This window comes from Chrysemys picta, chromosome 25 (genome assembly GCF_011386835.1).
Source record: "Chrysemys picta bellii isolate R12L10 chromosome 25, ASM1138683v2, whole genome shotgun sequence".
Taxonomy (NCBI): domain Eukaryota; kingdom Metazoa; phylum Chordata; order Testudines; family Emydidae; genus Chrysemys; species Chrysemys picta.
The window spans coordinates 4582203-4607727 of NC_088815.1; the positions used below are offsets into that span (position 1 = coordinate 4582203).

The window sequence follows — 25525 nt, forward strand, 5'->3', positions numbered from 1 at the left end:
CTCCATCCTCTTTGGATCCCCCCTTCAGGTAGTTGATGGCTGCTATCTAATCCCCCCTCACTCTTCTCTTCTGCAGACTAAACAATCCCAGTTCCCTCAGCCTCTCCTCATAAGTCATGTGCTCCAGCCCCCTAATCATTTTTGTTGCCCTCCGCTGGACTCTTTCCAATTTTTCCAAATCCTTCTTGTAGTGTGGGGCCCAAAACTGGACACAGTACTCCAGATGAGGCCTCACCAATGTCGAATAGAGGGGAACGATCACGTTCCTCGATCTGCTGGCAATGCCCCTACTTATACAGCCCAAAATGCCGTTAGCCTTCTTGGCAACAAGGGCACACTGTCGACTCACTCTGCCCTCTTCCATCCAGTGATCCTACCAAACCCACGGCTGAACCTCAGAACAGCTTCAGAAAGGCACCCAGGCTCGATTTAAAGACCCCAAGAGCTGATGATGGTAGCTGGGGAAGCTGCTTCTTCCTGTTAAGAATTTGCCCCTTGTTTCCAGTCTGTGTTTTCCTAGCCTCATCCTCCAGCCATCGGGCTTCGTTAGGCTCGGGCCTTTATCCACTAGCTGAAAGGGCCCCTGCCGTCAGATCTCTTTCCCCAGTTAGGTGCTTAGCCCACGTCCTCGCTCCTACCATCCATTGACTCCAGTGGAAATACCTTGGCAGATCTGGGCCTTATAGACCATGATCATAAGAACAGCAGAGCTGCCAGACTGGGGCAGACCATGGGCCATCTTGTCCAGTATCCTGTCTCCCACAGTGGCCTGTACCAGAGTTTTCAGGGGAGTGTACAGAGTAGGGCAGTTGGAATGATCTACCCCATCTTCCCCTCTCGACTTCTGGCAGTCAGAGGTTTGGGGTCGCCCCGAGCATGGGGTTGCGTCCCTGACCATCTTGGCTAATAGCCATTGATGGATCTATCCTCCAGGAACTTACCCAGTTCTGTTTTGAGCCCAGTCATACTTTTGGCCTTCACAACGTCCCCTGGCAATGAGTTCCACAGGTTAATCGTGCACTGTGTGAAAAGGTACCTCCCTCTTGTTTATACGAAACCCACTGCCTACTAATGTCCTCAGGCGACCCCTGGTTTTTGTATTGTGCGAAAGGTAAACACACTTCCCTAGTCACTTTCTCTGCACCATTCATGATTTCGTAGCCCTGTCATATCCCCCCCTCCCCTCAGGCCTCTCTTCTCTCAGCTGCGCAGTCCTCACTGCACTGTGGCCTCTTCCCCTTCCCCCAATGCGCCGGGCAGGTGGTGAGCCCCTCCCATCTCTCGCTGGGCGGTGACTCCCCCGCTCACAGGCTGGGGGCAGCTGTTCTAGCCCCTCCAGGAGCACAGCGCTGGGTCGAACTCCACCCTGGGAAGGAACCGGAGTGAGTCTGTGGCTCCCTGCCGGCCTGTTGGCCAATGGCCGCTCTCCGCTGTGCCCAGGCTGGCAGCCTGTGGGGCAGGGGGATTTCCAGCCTGGGAGTGCCCCCACCCCCCGAGTCCCTAGCACAGCTCCCGCTGCACCGAGCCCCCTGACCTCCCTCCTTCCAGGCACTGAGCCTGGCCCGCACCTCTCGGGATGGGTCCCGGGGAGCTTAGCCTGCGCCAGAGCTTTGGGATTCAGCCCGAGGGCGGATGAGCAGCGGGGGGGGGGGTGACCCCTATGACCTCCCTCTCTCCCCTCCTCTGCAGAGCATGACAAGCATCGCCTGTGTAAAAGTGCTGACTACATGAACCTGCACTTCAAAGTGAAATGGCTTTATAACGAGTATGTGACCGAGCTCCCTGCCTTCAAGAGCCGTGTCCCCGAATACCCCGCGTAAGTCCTGGCGCTGCAGGGGGCCGGCCAGCTAGCGGGAGGGGGCTGACAGGGACGGGTCAGGGGCCGGGGACTCCCGAACGACCCCTTGGAGTTAAAAGCAGGAGGAAGAATCCAAGGAGCCGGGCGCACCCCCGGCTCAGAGCCGGTGCCCTTCACGCTAGCAGCTGCTCTTCGGCCTGGCCAAGTCTCAGGGACTCATGAAGAAAGTCACAAGGGTGTAAGACAGAACATTGGTTGCAACAGTGTCTGCCGTGTGTTCCCAGGCACTGGGAGCGCGGTGCAGTCGGGGGCTGGTTCTCTGCTGCCCAGCCTCTCCTGTGGCCATTTACGCTCCGCTCTGCTGCATTTGCACACCCCCGGGTGCCAGGCGGGGGCGACTCAGGCCTCTGCAGCGCCACTCAGCACTCCGGGGGGGGAGGCAGTTGGATTGAGGCATTGGGCAAGGCGCACATCTAGGGTGACCACACGTCCTCTTTTCACTTTGGGAAATACAGTCACCCCACGCACGTCTAACACTGGGTGTCCTCTCCCCTTGCAGTCAGTGGGGGGGAGAGGAAGGAGGGAGGAGCAGGATCTTACCACCCTGTGCCTCTGTCATACCGACCTCCTCCCTTCTGCTCTTCACCCCTCCATTTGCTCGCTCCCCTTCCCTTCCTCGCCCTCCTTCCTCCCCACTAAGGGTCCGGCTGCGCTCGGAGCAGGAGCTGGAATTAGCTTGAGGCGACATGCCTGCGCTCCGCGGATCGCAGGAGTGGTGGGAAGGGCTGGCCCCCCAAACACACATCTAGCATCGCGGGCGGGTCACCCTGGGGCTGAGCAGGCACCAGAAGCGTTTATCACCTTGTGCTTGGCAAGTCCAGAGCCGGCCGGTTTCTGGGCTGCTGCCGTGTGTTCCCGGCGCTCTTTCAGCCTTTCTGACTGTGCTCCGGGTGTTACCCAGTCCCAGCAGGCTCCCTCCCGTCAGCGGGAAATGCAGGGGCCCGAGGGCTCAATGGCTGTAATTAAACGCCGGGCCTGCATCTCACTCTCCTGCCTGCTCTGGTGGGTTTGTGATCTGCAGCTCAGCCGGAAGGGAAGACAGAAAACCAACACCCACCTCCTCTGGGATCCTGGGGACCGGCTTCCCCTCTGGCACCCACTCCCAGCCGGGCTCCGAACGAGGCTCTCTTAGTTATCCGCTGATAAGGCTCCGCAGGCGTGCTCAGGGGGACAGTCAGGAAGCTTCATGCTCCGGTTGATCTCCCAGTGGGTCAGTGCTACGCTAGTATTTCACTCCAGCAGCGAAAGGCTTGATGTCCTCAGCACGTGGGTTCCTTAGCGCTCCGGGGGCCTGGGAGACAGACAAAACTCCATACACACGGGGGGCCAGGACTTGTCCTTCCCTAGGTGACCGCGGCACTGAGTGGCCAGCCCGGCTACTGTCTGTTTCCCGCTGACGGGGCTTGCGAGCAGGGGTTAAGAGTGTCTTCCAAGCCCACGTGCCTGTTCAGAGGGGGCAGGGGAGCGCCTGGCCCCAGAAGCTGCCTCCCAAGGGAGCTGGGGCTCCCACCTCTGTAGCAGAGCCGAGGTGTGTCTCAGTGCGCTTTGGGAAGGGACCGAGGCCAGGCGCCAGGTGTGCTTCAGGAGATGGATTCTGATTTCTGATTTTGACCCCATGCAAGGAGGACCAGGCAGCAGCACTAGGCCCACGCAGCGTTCTGTGGGCAGAGCGGGGTGAGCAGGCCCAGGGTCGAATGCGGGAGGCCGGATTGTCAGAGGTGCTGAATCAGAGTGATGGGACACGGGCCGGATTCCCCTCTCATTGTCCCCGGTGTAAATCAGGAACAGCTCCAGAGACGCCACTGGGCACAACTGTCTTTCTGCCCACGTGAGCGCAGTCCCCGTGGCCCGCAGTGGAGCTGCCCCGCGTTATCCCGGGGAGGGCAGACCTGGGCTCAGTGGGATCATGGGTGGAAGAGGAGAAGCCGGCCCGATGGATTGGAAGCCAGTGGAGTAAATGGATAACAGAGGGCAGACGCTGGCTGGGAACCCCTCTGCCGTGTGGTCTGTGTGGGCCAGATGCCGAGTGCAGACCGCATAGCGCATCAAACCGACCTCTTTCCCCTTCCCTCTCGTGAGCTTGTTGGAGTGTTATTCCAAACAGCAGGGACGTGAGCCCCTCTCCCGCTGCCCCATCTCCCCGTCTCTTTCTCTTCCAGCTGGTTTGAGCCTTTTGTTATCCAGTGGCTGGATGAAAACGAGGAGGTGTCCCGGGATTTCCTGCATGGAGCGCTGGAGCGGGACAAGAAGGACGGGGTAGGGTATACAGCCGAAAAGTGACCCGGAGGGATGTCCGCCCCCCGGGGGGTGGGCTCGAGTCTAGCCCAGGCGTTGAGTCGCCATTCTAGGAGCCTGGTTCTCCCCTCCCGCGGGTGTAGTGCACTGGGGTTTCCCTCGGGGGGAGCGAGCAGAGCGTCCAGCCCTCCGAATGTAGCCGTCTGTCAGGACAGCCCTTGCAGGCTGGGGCTCCACCTCCCCGTGGGAACGAGGGGGGGCACGTGTATGTCAGTACCTGAGCTGCCTTAAAAACAGCCATATTCACCCACCGGCACCAGAGCCCCTCTGCCCCGTGGGGCGGGAAACCAGCCAACCTACCCCCGCCGGTGCCATGGAACAGGCACCTTGGCAAAGCCAGTGACAGCTGGAGAGGGAAACTTCGAGAGAACTGACCGAGGCCATCCCCCAGAACAGGAGTCGGACCCAGGCCATGCGTGGTTAGAGACCAGTTAATCCCCACCCCTGGCTGTTTTTCATTGGAGATATCCTATCTCCTAGAACTGGAAGGGACCCTGAAAGTCCAGCCCCCTGCCTTCACTAGCAGGACCAAGTACTGATTTTTGCCCCAGATCCCTAAGTGGCCCCCTCAAGGATTGAACTCACAACCCTGAGTTTAGCAGGCCAATGCTCAAACCACTGAGCTATCCCTCCCACCCTGAATGCACTTCTGGGTCCCTGCTGGGCCGGGCAGTGCTGGACATGCTGCAGGAGGGGCTCTCTCCCGGTTATTTCTGATCCTCCAACTGGAACCAGGCAGCAGCAAGCACATGGCCAGGAGCCTGGTAGCGTCAGCGTGCAGGGCCTGGCCATTTGGAGGAAGCCAAGCTTGGCAGCCGGTTTTATGAAGAGAGAAGCCTTGATCTGAATAGGGAACTGGGAATAGGGATCCCTGGGTTCTATTTCCAACTTTGCTCCTGACACCTGTGTGACCTTGGGCCAGTCACAGCCCTGCTCTGTGCCTCGGTTTCCCCATCTATACAATGGGATACTCACCTGCCTTCGCAAAATGCTTTGAGATGCTCAGATGAAGGCAGAACGTAAAGGCAGCGCAGCAGCTGCGTCTGTGACACATCACCCAGGCCCTGGGCTCTAGCTCTGAGCCCAGAAAATAACCTGTTCTTTCCTATGCTCTGCTCCCCCTGTCTCCTGCCACAGTTCCAGCAAACCTCTGAGCACGCTCTCTTCTCCTGCTCCGTGGTGGACGTCTTCTCCCAGCTGAACCAGAGCTTTGAGATCATCAAGAAGCTGGAGTGCCCCGACCCGCAGATCGTCGGGCACTACATGCGGAGGTTTGCCAAGGTGAGGGGCCAGGGGACACGCTGGGTCCAACCTTGTGTTTACACTGCTGTGATCCCCACCCCGGAATGACAATGGTCCCAGCTTACACAGAGCCAGGCCTCAGCTGCAGCCGCATCTGCACCCGTTCAATCGTCCGGGCGCCGACATGCTGCTCACCTGGCCAGTACCAGAGCTGGGCACCTGGGACTGCAGGGTGGAGAAGGCATAGGACCGGGCTGTATTGTAACTAAAGGGGATTCTTTGTTGAGGCTGCTGGACCCAGGCAAACCCTGCGGTTACCCCGGGCTCGCTAGCTCCTGGATTAATTAAACACTGCAGGCTTGACTCCGGTGACTCACACTTCCACGGAGTGACCCCAGCCTGGAAGGGAGCTGAGCACTGCGTCGCCTGCCCCATGTCAGCACATCGCCTCGCTGGACCAAAGTGATGTGCAATGTGCTCCTGTCCCAGGGCCCCTCCGTGTGCCATGTGCCAGCCATGGAAACCTGAAGCGCTGGTGCTGGGGAGGAACGGCAGCTCCAGGAGGTGCCTCCTGCCCACACCTATCTCCAGCGCCTCCTCCTGGGGCAGGGAATGGGATTTTATGGGGTTAATTCAGGTCTTGTATAACAGAAAGTTGTGGGGGGCCAAGAGTGGGAATAGGGGGGTGGCAGCATCCCCATTGACATGCCCCCCACCCCGACAGTCACACCTATGCACAGCACTGACACACAACGGGGCCGTTTTGTTCCCTGGAGTTCAGTTTGCAGCTTCGTCGGCCCAGAGCGATCCTCAGGCAGTTTATTTCAGACCAAATCTGGATTTCACAGTCTCGTTCCTTTCCTTTTCTCTTGCCTTGCCTTCCTTTGCCGCTCGCTCGCTCTGCTCTGCTCTGCCCCCGACCCGGCCTGGCCTCTCCTGCCTGCAGACCATCAGCAACGTGCTGCTGCAGTACGCCGAGATCATCTCCAAGGATTTTGCTTTGTACTGCTCCAAGGAGAAGGAGAAAGTGGTGACGTATCCCCTCCTCCTACCTTGCTCTCTTGCCTTCCGATTGGCGGGGCCACTCTCTGCCGCGGTGTCGCCATGCCACCGATGCCACCAGACCTCCCGGAAGCAATTAGCGCCCGTCTCCTCTGCACCCTCCCTCTCCTCTCTCTTCTCCGGTGGCTGCCTTGAAAGGCCCCGTCTCTGCTATTTGCAGGATGCTCTGGGGCACCCGTTCCCAGGAGTGATTCTGCCAGGCTGGCTCCGAACCCCTGGGACACTTTGGATCCACACAGGGTTCTGAACTTGGCAACCTGTCTCTCCAATGGGCAGAACCAAAGCCCATCCTATCCAAACCCCACCAGAGTCTGGGGAGCTCTAGATCTGCACCCGGGCCCCAGCGCCACAGCTCCCCCTGCTGGATGGGCACAGCCAGGCCCACGGTACACACTGATGCATGCTTACCCACCCATCCAACCCCCCCACAAGTCACGTTTCATGCCCAGGCACGGGCGTACAAAGGCGTCACGGGGCAGCCCCATTCCTCACCCATGAGACACGCTCTCTTTAATCCGGCAAAGAGATCTCTAGATATGGGGGGGCCCATTTCTCCTACTGGCGCTGGTATAAAGTAGGAGTCCGTTGAGTTCCATGATGTAAAGCTGGCGTAAAGGAGAGTGGAGTCAGACCCGGGGGGTCAGAGTGCTCTGCCGTACCAGGGTGACTCTGGAGTCACTCCATGGACTCCGATGGAACTGGCAGACCCGCCCCCAGCTCAGAGCGGGCTCTGGGGCATTGAAGGCGCCGCTGTCAGGCCAGCTGGGTGGTAGCTCGATCCCACCTGCACACTCTAGGGGAGTTTGCATCCTCGCACCCGCAGGCCAAGTTCACCCCGTGGCGTAACTCCATTGGCTTCGCTAGAGTTCTGCACGGGGGGGATTCGGCCCAGTGGCTAAAATGTCAGGCTGGCTAGACGAATGGGTGGAACAGTGACCCTGCCCCCCGGCCAGCGAGCGCCTGGGGTTTCCAAGCAGGGCCAGAGAGCTGGGAGATCCAGCCCTGGGTGCCTTGCTCTCATGACCGGGGAGCACCGGGCCTCTCCTGGGAGTGTCACAAGGCGAGCCAGTGTAGCTGGGGAGCTGGATGAAGGTGGGATGTGGAGTTTGGGGGCTCCTGTGACTGGAGATGGAGCTGCTGGCTCAGGCCAGAGCCCCTCCCCTCCTCCCTCCCATCAAGTCACATGGGCTGAGAAACCTCTTCTGGAAAACGCTCCCACGCTGACCGTTCCACCTCCTCACCCCCCTGGGACGGGATTCCCGAGCCATGCCCCCCCAACAGCGCTGGGAATTGGGAGATCCCCATCTGCCCCCTGCTCTGCGGCCGACTCTCCAGCTCTCGCTCCAAAGTTTGGAGGCCTTCTGCTGGGCCCCTAAATCCTGCAGCGAGGTCTCCAGGTGCTGCGCACCCCAATCCCCAGTGAAATCAATGAGCACTGAGGGGGCTCAGTGCTTCTGGCATATGGCCACTTAGCCAGGTGGCTAATGTGGCTATAGATCCCTCGGGGGGGGCAGCCGTGCTGTGACCTCTCTGCCCCGCATCTCTAACGTGATCTAAGGAGCGGGGGAGGTCCCCACCCGCCTGGGCAGTGAAATCACCCGGGCTCAGGCATGCAGACACGGGCCCGAGGGTTCATAGTTAACGCTAGCCCAAGAGTTGGCTGGGGGGTGGATGATGAATCTTCAGGGCTTCAACCAGGCTCTAACTACTAGAGACCCGGAGATCAGATGTGGGGCAGCCTACCCCACCATGCCTGCTGGCCACTATCAGAGACAGGATCCAGGGAGCTGGACTTGGGTCTGAGCAGGTCTGGCCGTTGCTGTGTTCCCCACTGCTGTGATTGCAGCCAGTAGGGTGCAAGCGTCCCCCGCTAACCACCTCTCCATCCGGTCCCCCTCTAGCCCTGTATCCTGATGAACAACATTCAGCAGCTCCGTGTCCAGTTGGAGAAGATGTTTGAAGCCATGGGGGGGAAGGAGGTTTGTACCGGGACGCCCTGCTCTCTCCTGCGGCTGGGCCCCTGGAGGGGGCATGCCCCGAAGTTTAAAGGCCCCATAGTGAGGCTCCGCAGTGGTACGTCCCAGTCTGGTGGGATCCCCCACCCCCAGCGGGGTGCCGCTGGCCCCCAGGGCATGGCAATGCAGTGGCCCCCGTCTCCTGGCCCCTGGGCAGGAGTGCCGTCTTGCCGTGCTGTGAGCGACCCAGCACACTGCCAGCAATCCATGGGCAGCTTCTGTCCTCACCCGGCTTTCACGCCAGCTTCCACCCGAGACGGACTCGGTCCTTGCTGCCCAGTGCATTCTGGGAGTGTTCTTGGGACCACGGGCTCCCGTGGCCTGCGCAGCCCCCGAGTGTCACGCGCTGCCCGCAGAGGGGCAGTCTGTCTGTTAACCAGGCACGTCCCCCCTTGCAGCTGGACGCCGAGGCCAGCGACATCCTGAAGGAGCTGCAGGTGAAACTCAACAATGTCCTGGATGAGCTCAGCAGAGTTTTTGCCACCAGGTACGCCGGGCAGAGGGGCCCAGGGGTTGCCGGGGAGAGGGCCTGGCGGGAGGGGTATAAATCTTCGGGTACAAAGCACAGGCTCGGGTTCTGCTCCTGTTCGGAAGGAGGCTCCGTGTGTGGTGATTCTGGGGCTGAGTCCCGAGGGTCACGGTTGGGTTTGGGGCTGCGGGAGTGGCGGGGAGCCTGCAGGGCTGGGGGTCCCTGGAGCCTGTGGCTGTGGAGAGGGCCGGGGAATGGGGTGGGAGGGAGGCGCTGGAGCAGGGCGTTCCTGGCGAGGGGCTCCCCGCCCTGCTCACGGAGCTGCCTGCGCCCTGTGGCGCCCAGTTTCCAGCCGCACATTGAGGACTGCGTGAAGCAGATGGGCGACATCCTGAGCCAGGTGAAGGGCACCGGGAACGTCCCCGCCAGCGCCTGCAGCAGCGTCGCTCAGGACGCCGACAACGTCCTGCAGCCCATCATGGACCTTCTGGACAGCAAGTGAGTGCAGGAGGCTTGGGGGGCACGGGGGGGGGGGGCGCAGCAGGGGGGCTGGGGCTGGGAAGGGTACGCGGGGTGGGGAGGGTACAGCATGGCTGGGGGGCACTGCGGGGTGGGAGAATGAGGAGGGCTCAGTGGGGGGCAGGGCACTGCAGGGGAAGGTCCTGTGCCCTGTGATCAGCAGGGTGACTAGGCCGCTATGCCCAGAGGCCTGCGCAGGACCAGCTGTGGCGCTCAGTGGGCAGTGTCTCCAGTGCTCCGTGGCTACCCCTGGCCAGGGGTGCTCTGCTGGGCCCAGGGGTGGCTCTCATGAGCGACTGGGTCCCTCCCTGCACCCCAAGCCCTGTGCCCACCTAGTGCCTGCTGTCCCCGGGGCACAGCCTCTCTCTGCCCCTGGGCATGTCCCCCCTGCTATTCCCCGTCACATCCCCGTGTGCCCCGAGGGGAGCCCCCCGCCCCCTGGGGCGCTCTGCAGACAGCCGCGGGCCGGGTGTTCCTTTCATCCCCATGACCTCAGACTGGCAAAAGGCCGAGCCCATGTCGGGTGCTGCTTTTGCTCCCTGGGTAGCACAGAGCCCTGCCCAGAAGCTGGGGACACTGGGGTTCAGGCGGCTGGCGTCCCTGCACAGGCTGGGACAGGGCTAGGGTGGGCCCTCGGCCGCCATGGGAGGGAAGGAGCCACCAGTGCAAAGCACAGGAGTCAGACATGGCCGGCAGCTGGCAGGGGGAGCAGGGCCCAGAGCCAGGGCTGGCTCCAGGGTTTTGGCCGCCCCAAGCAGCCAAAACAAACTAAAAAAAGCCGCGATCGTGATCTGCGGCGGCAATTCGGTGGGAGATCCTTCACTCCCAGGCGGAGTGAGGGACCCTCTGCCGAATTGCCGCTGAATACCTGGACGTGCTGCCCCAAGCACCTGCTTGAGAAGCTGGTGCCTGGAGCCGGCCCTGCCCAGAGCACCAGGACCAGCCCACGCAGGCTGAGGGTGTTGGAGTTGGGGCTGGAGGGTGTCTGTGGGAGAGTCCTGGAGAGGGGGGGGGGGGCATTGAATGTGTAGGTGCATTTTGTGTGTGTGTGTGTTTGTAGGGGCATGGTGTGTGTGTGTTTGTGTGTGTGTGTGTGTGTGTGTGTGTGTGTGTGTAGCGATGTGTAGGGACTTTGTGTGGGGGGGTGCTGCCTGTGTGTGTGTGTGTGTGTGTGTAGGGGCTGTGTGTGTGTGAACATAAGAACAGCCATACCAGGTCAGACCAAAGGTCCATCTAGCCCTGTATCCTGTCTACCGACGGTGGCCAATGCCAGGTGCCCCAGAGGTAATGAACATAACAGGCAATGATCAAGTGATCTCTCTCCTGCCATCCATCTCCATCCTCTGACAAACAGAGGCTAGGGACACCATTCCTTACCCATCCTGGTTAATGGACTTAACCTCCATGAATTTATCCAGTTCTCTTTTAACGCTGTTATAGTCCTAGCCTTCACAATCTCCTCAAGTAAGGAATTCCACAAGTTGACTGTGCGCTGAGTGAAGAAGAACTTCCTTGTATTTGTTTTAAACCTGCTGCCTATTCATTTCATTTGGTGGCCCCTAGTTCTTGTATTATGGGAATAAGTAAATAATTTTTCCTTATCCACTTTCTCCACATCACTCATGATTTTATATACCTCTATCACATCCCCCCTTAGTCTCCTCTTTTCCAAGCTGAAGAGTCCTAGTCTCTTTAATCTCTCCTCATATGGGACCCGTTCCAAACCCCTAATCATTTTAGTTGCCCTTTTCTGAATCTTTTCTAGTGCCAGTATATCTTTTTTGAGATGAGGAGACCACATCCGTACGCAGTATTCGAGATGTGGGCGTACCATCGATTTATATAAGGGCAATAATATATTCTCAGTCTTATTCTCTATCCCCTTTTTAATGATTCCTAACATCCTGTTTGCTTTTTTGACCGCCTCTGCACACTGCGCGGACATCTTCAGAGAACTATCCACAATGACTCCAAGATCTTTTTCCTGACTTGTAGCTAAATTAGCCCCCATCATATTATATGTATAGTTGAGGTTATTTTTTCCAATGTGCATTACTTGACATTTATCCACATTAAATTTCATTTGCCATTTTGTTGCCCAATCACTTAGTTTTGTGAGATCTTTTTGAAGTTCGTCACAGTCTGCTTTGGTCTTAACTATCTTGAGCAGTTTAGTATCATCTGCAAACTTTGCCACCTCACTGTTTACCCCTTTCTCCAGATCATTTATGAATAAGTTGACTAGGATTGGTCCGAGGACTGACCCTTGGGGAACACCACTAGTTACCCCTCTCCATTCTGAGAATTTACCATTAATTCCTACCCTTTTGTTCCCGGGCTTTTAACCATTTCTCAGTCCATGAAAGGACCTTCCCTTTTATCCCATGACAGCTTAACTTACGTAAGAGCCTTTGGTGAGGGACCTTGTCAAAGGCTTTCTGGAAATCTAAGTACACTATGTCCACTGGATCCCCTTGTCCACATGTTTGTTGACCCCTTCAAAGAACTCTAATAGATTAGTAAGACATGATTTGGGATGTGGGATGCCCCTCTCCCCCAAGGGGGTGCGCTGGAACATTTGGGGTGGGGGAATGGTGACGCCAGGTGGCTCGGGACAGTGATGCCAGATGGCTTGGGCCAACTTCCTGCTTTGAGCAGGGGGTTGGACTAGATGACCTCCGGAGGTCCCTTCCAACCCTGATATTCTATGATTCTATGATTTCCCTTTACAGAAACCATGTTGACTATTGCTCAACAGTTTATGTTCTTCTATGTGTCTGACAATTTTATTCTTAACTATTGTTTCGACTAATTTGCCCGGTACAGACATTAGACTTACTGGTCTGTAATTGCCGGGATCACCTCTAGAGCCCTTTTTAAATATTGGCGTTACATTAGCTAACTTCCAGTCATTGGGTACAGAAGCCGATTTAAAGGACAGGTTACAAACCTTAGTTAACAGTTCCGCAACTTCACATTTGAGTTCTTTCAGAACTCTTGGGTGAATGCCATCTGGTCCCGGTGACTTGTTAATGTTAAGTTTATCAATTAATTCCAAAACCTCCTCTAGTGACACTTCAACCTATGACAGTTACTCAGATTTGTCAGGTTTGGGAATCTCCCTAACATCCTCAGCCGTGAAGACTGAAGCAAAGAATCCATTTAGTTTCTCCACAATGACTTTATCATCTTTAAGCGCTTCTTTTATATCTCAATCATCAAGGGGCCCCACTGGTTGTTTAGCAGGCTTCCTGCTTCTGATGTACTTAAAAAACATTTTGTTATTACCTTTGCAGTTTTTGGCTAGCGGTTCTTCAAACGCCTCTTTGGCTTTTCTTATTACATTCTTGCACTTAATTTGGCAGTGTTTATGCTCCTTTCTATTTGCCTCACTAGGATCTGACTTCCACTTTTTAAAGGAAGTCTTTTTATCTCTCACTGCTTCTTTTACATGGTTGTTAAGCCACGGTGGCTCTTTTTTAGTTCTTTTACTGTGTTTCTTAATTTGGGGTATATATTGAAGTTGGGCCTCTATTATGGTGTCTTTTAAAAAGCACCCATGCAGCTTGCAGGGATTTCACTTTAGTCACTGTGCTTTTTAACTTCTGTTTAACTAACCCCCTCATTTTTGCATAGTTCCCCCTTTTTGAAATTAAATGCCACAGTGTTGGGCTGTTGAGATGTTCTTCCCACCACAGGGATGTTGAATGCTATTGTATTATGGTCACTATTTCCAAGCGGTCCTGTTATAGTTACCTCTTGGACCAGCTCCTGCGCTCCACTCAGGACTAAATCTAGAGTTGCCTCTCCCCTGGTGGTTCCCGTACCAGCTGCTCCATGAAGCAGTCATTTAAAGTATCGAGAAATTTTATCTCTGCATTTCGTCCTGAAGTGAAATGTTCCCAGTCAATATGGGGATAACTGAAATCCCCCACTATTATTGGGCTCTTAATTTTGATAGCCTCTCTAATTTCCCTTAGCATTTCATCATCACTATCACCGTCCTGGTCAGGTGGTCTATAGTAGATCCCTAATGTTATATTCTTATTAGAGCATGAAATTACTATCCATAGAGATTCTATGGAACATGTGGATTCACTTAAGATTTTTACTTCATTTGATTCTACATTTTTTCATATACAGTGCCACTCCCCCCAGCACAACCCGTTCTGTCCTTCCAATATATTTTGTACCCCGGAATGATTGTGTCCCATTGATTGCTCTCAGTCCACCAGGTTTCAGTGATGTCTATTATATCAATATCCTCCTTTATCACGAGGCACTCTAGTTCACGCATCTTATTGAACTGAGGGGGGGAGGGATAGCTCAGTGGTTTGAGCATTGGCCTGCTAAACCTAGGGTTGTGAGTTCAATCCTTGACAGGGCCACTTGGGGATCTGAGGCAAAATCAGTACTTGGTCCTGCTAGTGAAGGCAGGGGGCTGGACTCAATGACCTTTTAAGGTCCCTTCCAGTTCTAGGAGATGGGATATCTCCATTAATTATTATTATTATTATTTAGACTTCTAGCATTTGTGTACAAGCACCTTAAAAACTTGTTACTGTTTATTTGCCTGCCCTTTTCTGATGTATCAGATTCTTTTTTATGTGAATGTTTATTATCCTCCTCCATCCTCTGCTCCTGACTATAACCTGGAGATTCTCGATCATTAGACTCTCCCCTAAGAGAAGTCTCTGTCCGAGCCACATGCTCCTCTGAAGCAGTCGGCTTTCCCCCATCTCCTAGTTTAAAAACTGCTCTGCAACCTTTTTAATGTTGAGTGTGTGTGTGTGTGTAGCGATGTGTAGGGACTTGGGGGGGGGGGCTGTGTGTGTGTGTGTGTGTGTAGGGGCTCTGTGTGTGTGTGTGTGTGTGTGTGTGTGTGTGTGTGTAGCGATGTGTAGGGACTTGGGGGGGGGGCTGTGTGTGTGTGTGTAGGGGCTGTGTGTGTGTGTGTGTAGGGGCTCTGTGTGCGTGTGTGTGTGTGTGTGTTTAGGGGCTCTGTAGATGGGGGGCGGGTGACATGCCCACAGCCCAAGTCCATCCTCTCCCTCCCCGGCTCTGTTCCCAGCCTGACTCTCTTCGCCAAGATCTGCGAGAAGACGGTACTGAAGCGGGTGCTGAAGGAGCTCTGGAAGCTGGTGATGAACACCATGGAGAAGACCATCGTCCTCCCGCCGCTCACCGACCAGACGGTGAGTCCCAGGGGGCGGGAGCCGGGACATGATGGGCAGGGAGGGAGGGACACATGGGCACCCTCCCCTGGGCTCCGGGGTAGGCCTGGCGCGGCGGAAGCTCAGCTGGAGGCGGTCTGCTCCGGAGTGCCTGGCACCGCGTGAGCCTGGGCACCGCACGCTTAGTGGGGCGGCGCTTCATCCAGAGCGCGCTTGAGCTCGCTAGCTCCAGAGCTCAATCGTGGAATGAGGGGCTCAGCTCCACCTTCCCCTGCCCAGGACGTTTCCAGATCACTCTGGCGGGGGAGGGGGGAACTCCCCCAGCGTTTAAATGCCCCGGACGACACCTGGGAATAAGGGTCTGGCTGGAGCAGCGTGTCCCCATCTCACCCCTCTGCCCTGGCCCAGCGTGCGCAGCGAGGGCCCCTCCACGGGGCATACCATGGCACATGGAGGCAGGAAGTCGGGCCTCCCACTTCAGCAGCAAAACCATGGTGCCCCCAGGGCCGGTGCTACCATTAAGGCAAACTAGGCGCCTAGGGCGTCAAGTTTTGGGGGCGCCAAAAAGCGGTGCCCCCAATTTTTTTTACATCGTTCCTACGCCCCCTCCCCGAGCACGCCATCGCTGCTCCACTTCTCCCGCCTCCCAGGCTTGCAGCACCAATCAGCTGTTTGGCACCGCAAGCCTGGGAGGGGAGGAGAATTAGGGCGGGGGCGATGTGCTTGGGGAGGAGGCGGAGCAGAGGTGAGCTGGGGTGGGGAGCTGCCATACGGCTCCCCGGGGGGCGGGGGGGGAGGCTGCCGCGGGGGGGGAGCGCCTCAGGGCGGGGGGGGGGGGCGGGGAGCTGCCGCAGGGCTGGGGGGAGGAGGGTGCAAGGTGGAAGTTTCGCCTAGGTGCAAAACTTCCTTGCACCGGCCCTGGATGCCCCCCTTCCTCTAAGTGTGGGGTGCCAGGCAGGGGGGCACCCTGATCTGCCCCCTGAGCACGGCTCCCTGACTTTGTCCCCTCTCCAAGAGCTGCTCCTGCTGCTTAGGGCAAAGGGGGCTCCTCTTAGCATCCGTTGGCGCTTCTGGGCATCGACCTCTCTGCGAGGTTGGCAGAGGGTGTGGGGGACAGAACATCGGGTTGGGTCGTCCCAGGGCGGGGGTGGGGAAGGAAAGGGGATGGGGCGGGGGCATTTGCAGGGGGATTCCTGGGGGCCTCTGAGGTTTTCCACGTGTTGCATAAAGGGCCCATAAGGTAGGTATAAAGAGCCCCCTGGAGTAGGCCGTGCTCGCAGCCCTGGGGCAAGGGGTGGATTGGGGGGAGAGCCGGGGAGCTCTTTCCTCCAGCCGTGGGAAGCAGTGTCAGGAAATGCTGCCGCGCTGCTCTAATGAACCCCGGGGGCTGGAGAAGCCCCTGAACTGCCCCCCGAAGTGCAAAGATGGCTTCAAGTCCCCTTCATTCCCCCTCCCTCCTGATCCCAAGTGCAGCGACTGAGAACCGAGGCCAGAGGGACCGGGCCTGCTGCCCCATTTGACCGGCGCTTTTCCTTTCAATTTCCAGGCGTCCTGCAGGCTTTGGGCAGGTTTCCCCTTCAATGGAAACAGGCTGCTGAGGTTTCCTGAGAAGGCTGCTGGCCCATCCACTTAACTTTTCATGCAGCTTTTTGCAGGGGAATTTCCTAGTCTAGCTTTAGTGTCCCAGATAATGGGAGATTTTCACTCCTGGGGAGCCTGCCGCCGGGGCTCACAGCGGCTCCCCGGGGAGATCTGCACAGACAAACAGATGCACAAATCCCTCGTGTTTTGGCCTTGCAGCCGGCTGCTCTCCGCCACTCCCGAGTCACTCCTACGGCTCCGCTGCCACCGCTGCTGTGCTGGGAACTGGCTCTCCAGCAAGCTGATGGCGGGATATTTTGAGGGGCCGTGAGTCACAGGAACCCAGGCAGCAGAATGCCATGGAATCCCCTTCCCTCGGCATCAGAGGCTGCTTTCCGCTGCCAAGCTGCGGCGCCGCCGTGAGTCAGCCCCGCACGCATTTAGCTCAGCCGCCCTCGAACTGGCATCGCAGACTGTGCTCTTGTCACAGCTAACCAGAGCCCAGCTTGCTCCGTCTGCATCTGGGGGACCCGTAAGACAACCCCAGAATGGTGCAGGGAGTGGTGGTGGCTGGAGGTCAGTGTTGATCAGTGGGAGGCCTGTCCTGCTGGAGGTCGCTTGTTAAGGACCCCAGGGGGCATTTTGGAAGCCCATGGGGATAAGCCCGGTATGCTGCTGAGTTTCGGCGTAGGTGATTCCCCATTGCACTTTCACTTGGATCTGAAATTCCCCACCTCCTGACTACACCTGTGCATAGCGTTGCTGTGCGCTGTTAAACAGCGGCCGTGTTACACTCCAGAGGCGGCTGCACTTTAGCGTTGAGTGAGCCCTGCTTGACTATGGTAGTTTAAGACGAGTGTTGGGCATTTTCAGAATGAAAGGCGGGGATTCAGCCATTGTTAGCTACAGCTTGGGAGCAGTGGACATGGCCACGGGCTTATCTCCTTGAGGAGCAGGGGGCTCTGCCTCTGGCGCCGTTGAGACGCAAGGGCAAGGGCTGATTTATTCGAAAGGCCTCATAGGGGGTTAGATTGCTCCGTGTTTTTCTTTTGTTCATAGCCCTTTATTGTGAGGTTGAGAACACCCCTTCTGGAGTGGGATGTCCCAGTCCATAATCGACCAGCCTGGTTCCCCCAACACACACACATGCGCGCACATGCACGCACACACACACGCGCGCGCGCACACACTAGTGTTCTGAAGATCCAATAAGGCCCCATCAGCGGAAGAGGGGGGATCCTGGCTGCTGGGGCGGAAGTCCATGCTCCCCAGCGCAGGGAGCCTGGTGGGACCGAGATGGAGAAGATGCGCTAGGTCGGCCTGGTCCATCCTCAGCTGGGGTCATTAATCATCCCTTGGCCCTGCCCACTATGACGTGACCCGCTCAGCAGGGCTCCTCCCCATCATGTGTGCATCGCACGGCTTCTGCTGAGTTCCTTGTCACCGTTCCTCGGGCAGAGAGCCTGCCCTCCCCAGAGCCAGCCAGGATGAGGCTGGGCGCTGGGCCGAGACTTGGGGTCTGGGCCCCACCGGCTCAGCAAAAAGAAATGGGGAGGAGGGAGATCAGCTTGTGCGATGGCCGCCGTTCTCTGACCGCGGGGCACGGGGGCGGGGAAGGAATGGGGCAGGGTGGGATTGCTTGTGGCACTAGGGAGGGACAGCGGTATGGGGGAGGGGGCATGTTTTGGTTGCTGCTGGCTTTATTATTCCTGGTCTTCTGTAGTCACCTCTCCAGAGTCCCTGTCACTGGGGGGTCCCCCCCCCTCCAGTGTCCCCATTGCCAGGGATCCCCCCTCTAGACCCCGTCACTGGGGATCCTCCCGCTCCAGAGTCCCTCTCGCCAGGGATCCCCCATCTCCAGAGTCCCCATTGCCGGGGATCCCCCCCCTCTAGTCCCCATCACCAGGGATCCCCCCCCATCTCCAGAGTCCCCATCACCGGGGATTTCCCCAGCTCAGCCTCTTGCGCCCTGGCGCTCTGGGTCTGCCGGGGGTTTATTCCTGGGGGGTGCATGGGGGGAGTGGGCCCGGTGTTTGGCGGTGGTGAGGCCGGCCGTGGGGGACAGGGGAGGCAGGAAGGCGGGTGTGCGTGACACTCATGTGACGGTTGTTCTCTCCAATTGTTCCGCTCCCCTCACAATGGCAGATGATTGTAAGTACGGCAGCTCCCTGTCTGTCTGTCTGTCTGTCTGCTGTGTGTCAGTTCTGATCTCAGCCGGTTATTGTCTTGTGTGGCTGCCCGCGCCCCCTCTCCGCCCCCCCCTGCTCCCTCCTCTAGTGACCCCACCTCTGTCGCCCCCTGTTGCTCAGCTGCTCCTCGTCCGCCTCCTGTGCCCAGATCTGTAGGGCGAGCCTGTCCCCCAGGCGCCGGGCAGCACCGTGGAAACTCACCGTGGCTGGATCCAGTTGGGGGACAATGTGGCAGGGAGAAGGGGGTGGAAGGAAGAGATGTGGGGTCCCTAGGGACAGCTCCTCCGACCAGCGTCAGCAGCAGGCTGGTGCCCTAGTGATGGAGGCCGTGATGGGACCTGCATTCTCGTGCCCACAAGCCCCTTGGCGGGGGCTTTGGTGGGTTTCTTTGCCGTGTGCTGCACTGGGGCTAAGGGGCTGGTTCCCTCCCAGGCCCCAGCAGCCCAGCAACGGCCCATCTCTATTTAAGGGACTGTCCTGCAACTCCTAACAAAGAGCCCTTTCCATCCTCTTCTGGGGCTTGGCGTGACGCCCCTTTGGTCTGTCAGCAACCCGTGTCTCTGGTCTCTGTCCTGTAGGAGAAGGGGGTGAGTCTGGGGACTGGGGCGACGCAGAGAGGGCTGGGGGGCGGGAACCTTGACCCTGGGGGCCCCAGGCACTGCAGGGTTGCAGTCCAGCTGGTGTTCAGAGCAGCGCGGAGTGGGATGGGGTTGGGGGGAGGGGCTGTGTGAACTCCCGCACTGAACCCCTCTGCGTTCCCTGGCCCAGCGGGTGCGGGGAAGGCAAACGGGTAGCAGTGTTTCAATCGCTAGCAAACCAGGCTGGGCCAGGCCTAGGTTGCCGCTCAGAGCGTGGGAGTGAGAACCAGGCATCCCTGGCAGCCCTTCCCCGCTCTGCCACTGACAGTCCGTTTGACCTTGGGCGAGGCACTGCCCCTCGTCGTGCCTCGGTTTCCCTAGGTGGGTGACGAGACTGAGCTGCGTCTGAATGGAAATGTAAGGGCTCTCCTAGGGGTTATTCCGGAGCGAAGGATCACTGAGAGTGAATCGAGTGCGCTTAAATAGGTGCCCTACACACATTTGTCCTCTGAGCAGATGTTCACAAGGCCCAGCGCCTGACTTTTCAGTCAGCAGTGCCTGTTCAAAGCACACTGTCAGTTCTTCCGTTTCACAGGCAATGGCCTCCAGTGGTTAGAGCAGGGGACTGGGAGCCAGGACGCCTGGGTTCCCTCCTCAGCTCTGCCGCTGGCTCAGTGCGCAGCCCTGTCACCCGGGGCCGTGGGAGCTGGAATGCTTTAATAGTGAGTGTCTGGGGCTCGCGAGGGCATCGGAAATGCTACTAGCGAAGGGCTGTTCGGTGTCAGGCACTTTAATGCCCTTAATATTGTTTTGTGACTAGACAGCTTTTTCGGCCCCCTGCCGTGCTGAATTCCCCCCTTGCCCCCTTTTCTTTCTGCTGGACTTTGAGACGCTTATTCAGGTTTAGTCCCTGCAGTGTGGGATCCAGCCCAGGTCCACACACGGAGCCTAGTTCTCCCCCGGAGAGGCAGCCAGTGCTAGGCACAGCCAGCAGGCCGAGAGCCCTTGGTGTTTTGGGTGGGTCCTACCAAATTGTGGCATTAGCTGTTCAGCTGCGGAGGAGATGGTGACGGTGCGGGGCTGGTCCTCCCCCCGAGACTGTAGCTCTCTAAAGGGGATGACCTTGCGTCCGAGCGACTCGCCGTTGTCCGTCTGGGGCTCGCCGTCGCTAGGGTAGGAAGAGGAGCTTTGCACGAGATGGGGTAGCTGGCTGGTTAAAGACCCTGAGTGGAGGCCAGGCAGGCGGTACCTGGCCTACAGCATGGGCACGGGCCCCTGCCTGCTCTCTGCTAGGGAGCTCCAGAGAGAAGAACGCCTAGTGCAGGCCGCCTTCGGCTTGTGTCCCCCCGTCCTGGGCAGGCCACTCGGGGCAGGGCGTCTGCAAGGGTGATGTGACCTCTGCTGCTTGGCTTCTCCAGCTCCCCCCACTGTACAGCAGTGTGGATTCCTGGGCCCCCATCCCGCCTGGGGATTTTTGTCCTTTCTGGATGCCCACCTCCCCTTTGCCCTCTCTCTGCTGCCCCAGCTCAGCTGTGGTGTCTTGCATGATCCCAGCCGTGCTGCTGTGAAACCTCTTTCGAAGGACACTCCTACAGGAATCTGGCAGCTCGCCCCTTTGCTGGGAATGGGCACGCCCCCCTCCACCTTCACCAGCTGGGACCCCTGCCTTCTCCCCTCCTTTTTAGCTGGCTGTAAAAGCATCACCACCCAGCACTGTTACCTTGCTGTGTCCAATGCCACGATCACCTCCAGGGGCCCACAGTGGGAGAGGCCTAGCAGGCAGGTGGGATGTGCCCCCGATCCACTCTACCCCCTCCCACAGACCCGTCAGCCTCCCCGAGCAGCAGGGACCGGGGCAGAGTCTGACAGCTGGGGCCTGACCTCGGGCCGCGAATCCCTTAAGGCAGTGACAGGCAAGGTATTGTCGCTGCAGGGAAGGGCCCTGTGGGAAGACACCCGCTGGGCTCCCAGGGCAGGGCCCGGCCCATTTCAATGCCAATCCGCGCCCATCCTGCCAAGGCTCTGGGGCGAGAACGCGCAGCCGCCCTGCCATGCTGCTGTGTGTCAAGCGCCCTGCCAAGCTGCCTGGGCGCTAGGCTTCCCCCTCGGATTGCTGGGGAGGTGCCTGAGTTCCCCCCAAAAAAACACCCCCAGCCACACCCCCACCGTCACCGTCATAGGTTAGACCTGGGACTAGCCCAGGATGGGAAGGTTGCGAGAAGCAGCCATATGTCCTCCTTTGGCATTCCCTCCCCTTGTGTATCCCCAGCTAACAAAGCCCCCCAGGCTGTGAGGGAAGGGGGGGTGGGGAGGGTCAGTCAGTGCATCCTTCCCCTCCAGCGAATGATCACACACACACACACACACACACACACCCCTGCACACTCGCACCTCTCTGGACCATTGATCGACTTCTGACGTTGTTTCTGCAGGGGACGCTCTTGAGAAAACACGGCAAGGGGACAGAGAAGGTAACTAGCCCTCTGGCTTCTTTGACTGTCTGCGCTAGCCGTGTATCGCCCCACCCCCACCCAGGGCCGGCTTTAGGCCAATTCCACCAATTCCCCCGAATCGGGCCCCGTGCCTAAGAGTGGGGGACAAGTGGCAGAGAATCCCTTCCCTGGCTAGAGGCGCCTTTTTAATTTTTACTCACCTGGCGGCGCTCCGGGTCTTTGGCGGCGGGTCCTTCACTCGCTCCGGGTCTTTGGCAGAACTTTGGCGGCGGGTCCTTCAGTGCTGCCAAAGACCGGGAGTGAGTGAAGGACCCGCCGCCAAAGACTAGGAGCGCGGCCTGGTGAGTACAAGCCCCATGTGGTTTTTTTACGTGGTTGGTTTTTTTTTTTTTCAGTCATCCCTGTTGGGGCCCCGTCGAAACTGTTCGAATCGGGCCCCGCACTTCCTAAAGCCGGCCCTGCCCCCACCCCTCCCCAGCTCAAATCAATCTGCCAGCCCGGCTGCCTATTGTCTGGGGACCTGGGTGTCGTGCTTCACATGTTGTGTCGTCCGGATGTGCATTGTGCGTGTGTGTGTTGTCGTACAGAGGTGTAGTTGTGTGTTGTGTTGTCTGGTCTGTATTGCCCGGGGATGTATGTGTGCATGAGCAGTTACACGGGTGGGTGTTTTGGGGGGAGTCTGTGTATCTCGGGTGGGCTGGGGATACCCACGCATGTGGCGTCCAGGCTGGGGAGGCGGTGTCTTGCCGTGGCCTGGGGACCCTGGTCCCCGGGAACTGGAGCAGAGCAGGTGGGTGCAGAGAGCCAGGTGTGCTGCAGGTCAGATGAGCCGCAGGGGGGTCGGCCCAGCTGTGGCACTAGCAAGGCATCTGCGTGGCTGTACCACAGCCCAGCCCTACCCTTCCTGTGGATTTCATGGTCTGGCTCCTATGGTTAGAGGGGACAGAGCCGCCCACCCATGGAGAATGAGGAACCCTGGGGCTTTGGGGGAAAGGCAGTAAAGCCCATCCTCTGTGGAATGCTAGGGCCGATGCACCTCCAGCGAGCCCGGCGGCACACGCCCGGCAGGGCCTGATCTGCCGGCAGTGGCAGGCAAGGCCATTGTGAAGTGAGCTGCTGTCTGCTGTAGTAAACTGGCCAGTTGTGGAGCAGCATGCGTTGGGTTGGGAGACAGTGGAAGAGAGAGAGAGAGAGTGCGCGTGTGTGTGTGTGCGCGCGCGTGTGTGCGCGCGCACATAGCAGAGGGGCTATTTGATGCCATATTGAGATGGGGGAGCCTTTCTGCTCCTGAGGCCGGCTAGCCGGTAGCGGCTCCTGTAGTGTCAAGGCGAGGAAGGCAGGAGTCCTGTGGCACTCCGCTGTGCATGGGAGCAGATGCCGAGAAGTGTCCACTCCGGGTGGGCACAGAAATCCAGGTCCTCCAAACGCTTGCTCTGCCCAGCAGGCCGTAGACCAGGTGGTAAATTGCGCCCCTCACTGGGACAGGGGCAGATCAGGCCTGGCCTGGCATTTCATGCCCACCTGCAATGGGTTTGTCTAAAGCGCAGCAGCCCTGGCTAGCCAGCTCCCTAGCGTGAGTGACAGTACCACTGCCCGTGGGCGCAGCTCTTCGCTGGCTCTGTGGAGTGCCTGGAAACATTCACCTGGGCTGGGGAGGGCAGCAGCAGGGGGCTGGGAGCCAGGACTCCTGGGCTCTTTTCAGCTCTGCCACTGATTTCCCATGTGATCTCGAGCAAGCCACGGCCTTGCTGTGTGCCTCAGTTTCCCCAGTAGTAAAACAAGGCTACAAGTAGTGAGAGGTTGGTGGGTTAGTGCCTTGTACAGGGCTTGGAGACCCTGGAAGGATATCGTCATCAGGTGCTTCCCCCTACTCACCCCAGGAAAGCAAACGGAGCCCCATAATACCTGTGATGGGGGCGGGGCAGGGTAGTCTGCCTCCTGCAGCTGCCATCACACTCTTGCAGGTGGGGCTGCATGAGAACTGATGGCCTCATCACAGGTATTTCCTAAAGTCTGCAAGCAGCCAACGGAGCCATTTCGGGGGTGGAACAAAACTCTGTGAGCACCATGGGCCAGCTCCTCTGCTGGCGTGCCCTGGCGCCAACACAAACAGCACCAATTTACCCCAGCAAAGAATTGGGCCCAACTCTTGCTGCGTCTAGAGGCGAGGACACGGGGTCCGATCCCACTCGGGCTGGTGGGCTTGGCCCTGGTGACGTGCTCCGGGGGCTGGGTCCGTCCTCGGCCGGGTCGCTTTGCTGACGATGATAACTATATCCCATGCTGTTCTCTCTCCAGAGCAGGGTGAAGCTGCCCAGTCACACGGATGTAAGGAGACTCTTTTATTCTAAGCCTGCTTGGTTTTGCTCTCTCTCCTCTGTGCCTCTTGCTGTTGTTTTCTCACCCCCCCCGCCCCGCCCTGTGCCCCCCAGGGACAGTGTCTTGTCGATCTCTCTGCTGACTGGGGTTCAGCTCACTGACCTGCCTGCATGCTGGTGTGTGAGGCCGGCACGGGAGGGTTAATGGGGGCCCATCTGCTGACAAGGGCTATGGAAACATTGTTGACTGGGGCAGGGTGTATATGCAGGACTAGGCCCTGCTCGCCCAGCAATCCAAACTCTGCAGAAAGAAGTGGGGTCTAGTGGTTAGAGCAGGGGACTGGGGGTCAGGACACCTGGGTTCTTGCCTGGCTCTGGGAGAGATGAGGCCTAGTGGTTAGAGCAGGGGGGACTGGGGGTCAGGAGTCATTCCTGGCTCTGACTCAGTGTGAGCCACTTTCGGGCGGTGCCCTAGTCCGCCCCACAGCGCATTGGACCGGCAGCTGGGTTTGTCAGTCACTGGGGGGAGCGAAGGGCTCTGGGAGGCGCTAGGGAGGTTGTTGCCGTTCCTTCAGCTGCTCCGTGGGGGCCCTGTGGACTGTGAGCTGGGCCCGAGAGCAGTGACTTCTCCTGCCCACCCTGCCACGTGCAGGCCGCAGCCTGATTCACCCCAGGCCTGGCTGGGCTGGGTTTCCTTTGTTGCGAGGGGCTGAGGGGAGCAGCCCTTTGAAAGGGGCACTGGGTGGGGGGGACCGTTCCCCTCTAAGATCCCCCCCACAAGGGATGTCAGCTTTCACGAGCCCCAGCTCTGACGAACCTGTCGACCGGCGCATGCCCAAGGGTGCCCGCTCCAAACTGGCATCAGGAGCCCATAGCACAGAACTGGTGTCGGGGAGGCAGGCAGGACGCTCAGAGACGTGAGCATCACCCGGCCCCTTAGGGCTCCCAGGGGGCCCAGGCTGGTCCCTGAAAACTCAGCAAGCTGGACCTTCCTCCTCCAGTCTGGAACCTGTCACCTGTGTGTCGCCTCCCAGCCCCTGTGTGTCTCCGCCCCGCGTCACCCACTCTCGCTCCTTTCCTGTTTAAACGTCCTCTCTTCCTTTGCCCTCTCTGGCTCGTTGCTCTGTGGGGACGGAGGGGAGGGGGGAAGCGAGGTGGGTGTCAGACTGTCTCTCTGACCTCCCGCCCCCACCCTGAGCCCCACGTGTTGGCCCTGGGGGGGTTAGGGGCGAACGTTGGACTCACGCACGTCAGAATCAGGAGCCGGGGTGGGGATGCTGCGGCAGGGGGTCAGATCGTGACTCAGACGCACTGGGGGGCTGAAAGGCACCTTGTAGGCCACGGAAAGTGAGCGAGTGTCCTGGGGGGCCATCCAGGCGGGGGCCAGGGCTCGTCTCTTAGGCCCCCTTTGGAAAGCCCATCAGCAGCCTGCAGGTCAGGGAGGGAAGGACTCCACCCCTCCTGCCCAGAGTCGTGCCTGGCCAGTGCAGCCACCGGGGGCCTGCCCGGGGCGCCAGGGAGAGCAGCTGCTGCTGTAACCAGCGAGTCGGGTTAGGCCAGTGCACCCTCTAGGGAGCTCCTCCCCAGAGGCCCACACCTGCCCTGGGCAGGGTGCGAGCTCCATGCAGTGGGAGTAGGCAAGGGAGGCGGAAGGCAAGCACCTTGCACTCTCCAAGCCCAGCGGGTGGAGGGGGCACTGCACACGCACCCCCCCCCCCACCCGCAAATCATTTGGCCTGATGCTCCGGGGGCGTTCATTAACATCAGTCCGC

The 25525-nt window shown here is 58.7% G+C and overlaps 1 protein-coding gene across 2 annotated transcripts in view; it reads left to right on the forward strand.

Moving 5' to 3' along the window:
- The window catches only part of UNC13A (unc-13 homolog A), a 122300-nt gene that overhangs the window by 81065 nt on the left and 15710 nt on the right, over positions 1-25525 (forward strand). The window contains exons 28-37 of one of the 2 annotated variants that reach the window (XM_065578220.1): positions 1690-1816; positions 4018-4114; positions 5291-5434; positions 6342-6425; positions 8359-8436; positions 8871-8959; positions 9287-9439; positions 14532-14655; positions 21415-21453; positions 23734-23763. In XM_065578220.1, the coding sequence (XP_065434292.1) occupies positions 1690-1816; positions 4018-4114; positions 5291-5434; positions 6342-6425; positions 8359-8436; positions 8871-8959; positions 9287-9439; positions 14532-14655; positions 21415-21453; positions 23734-23763 (965 nt within the window). The remainder of the gene's footprint in view (positions 1-1689; positions 1817-4017; positions 4115-5290; positions 5435-6341; positions 6426-8358; positions 8437-8870; positions 8960-9286; positions 9440-14531; positions 14656-21414; positions 21454-23733; positions 23764-25525) is intronic. The other variant, XM_065578219.1, reaches the window with a different exon arrangement.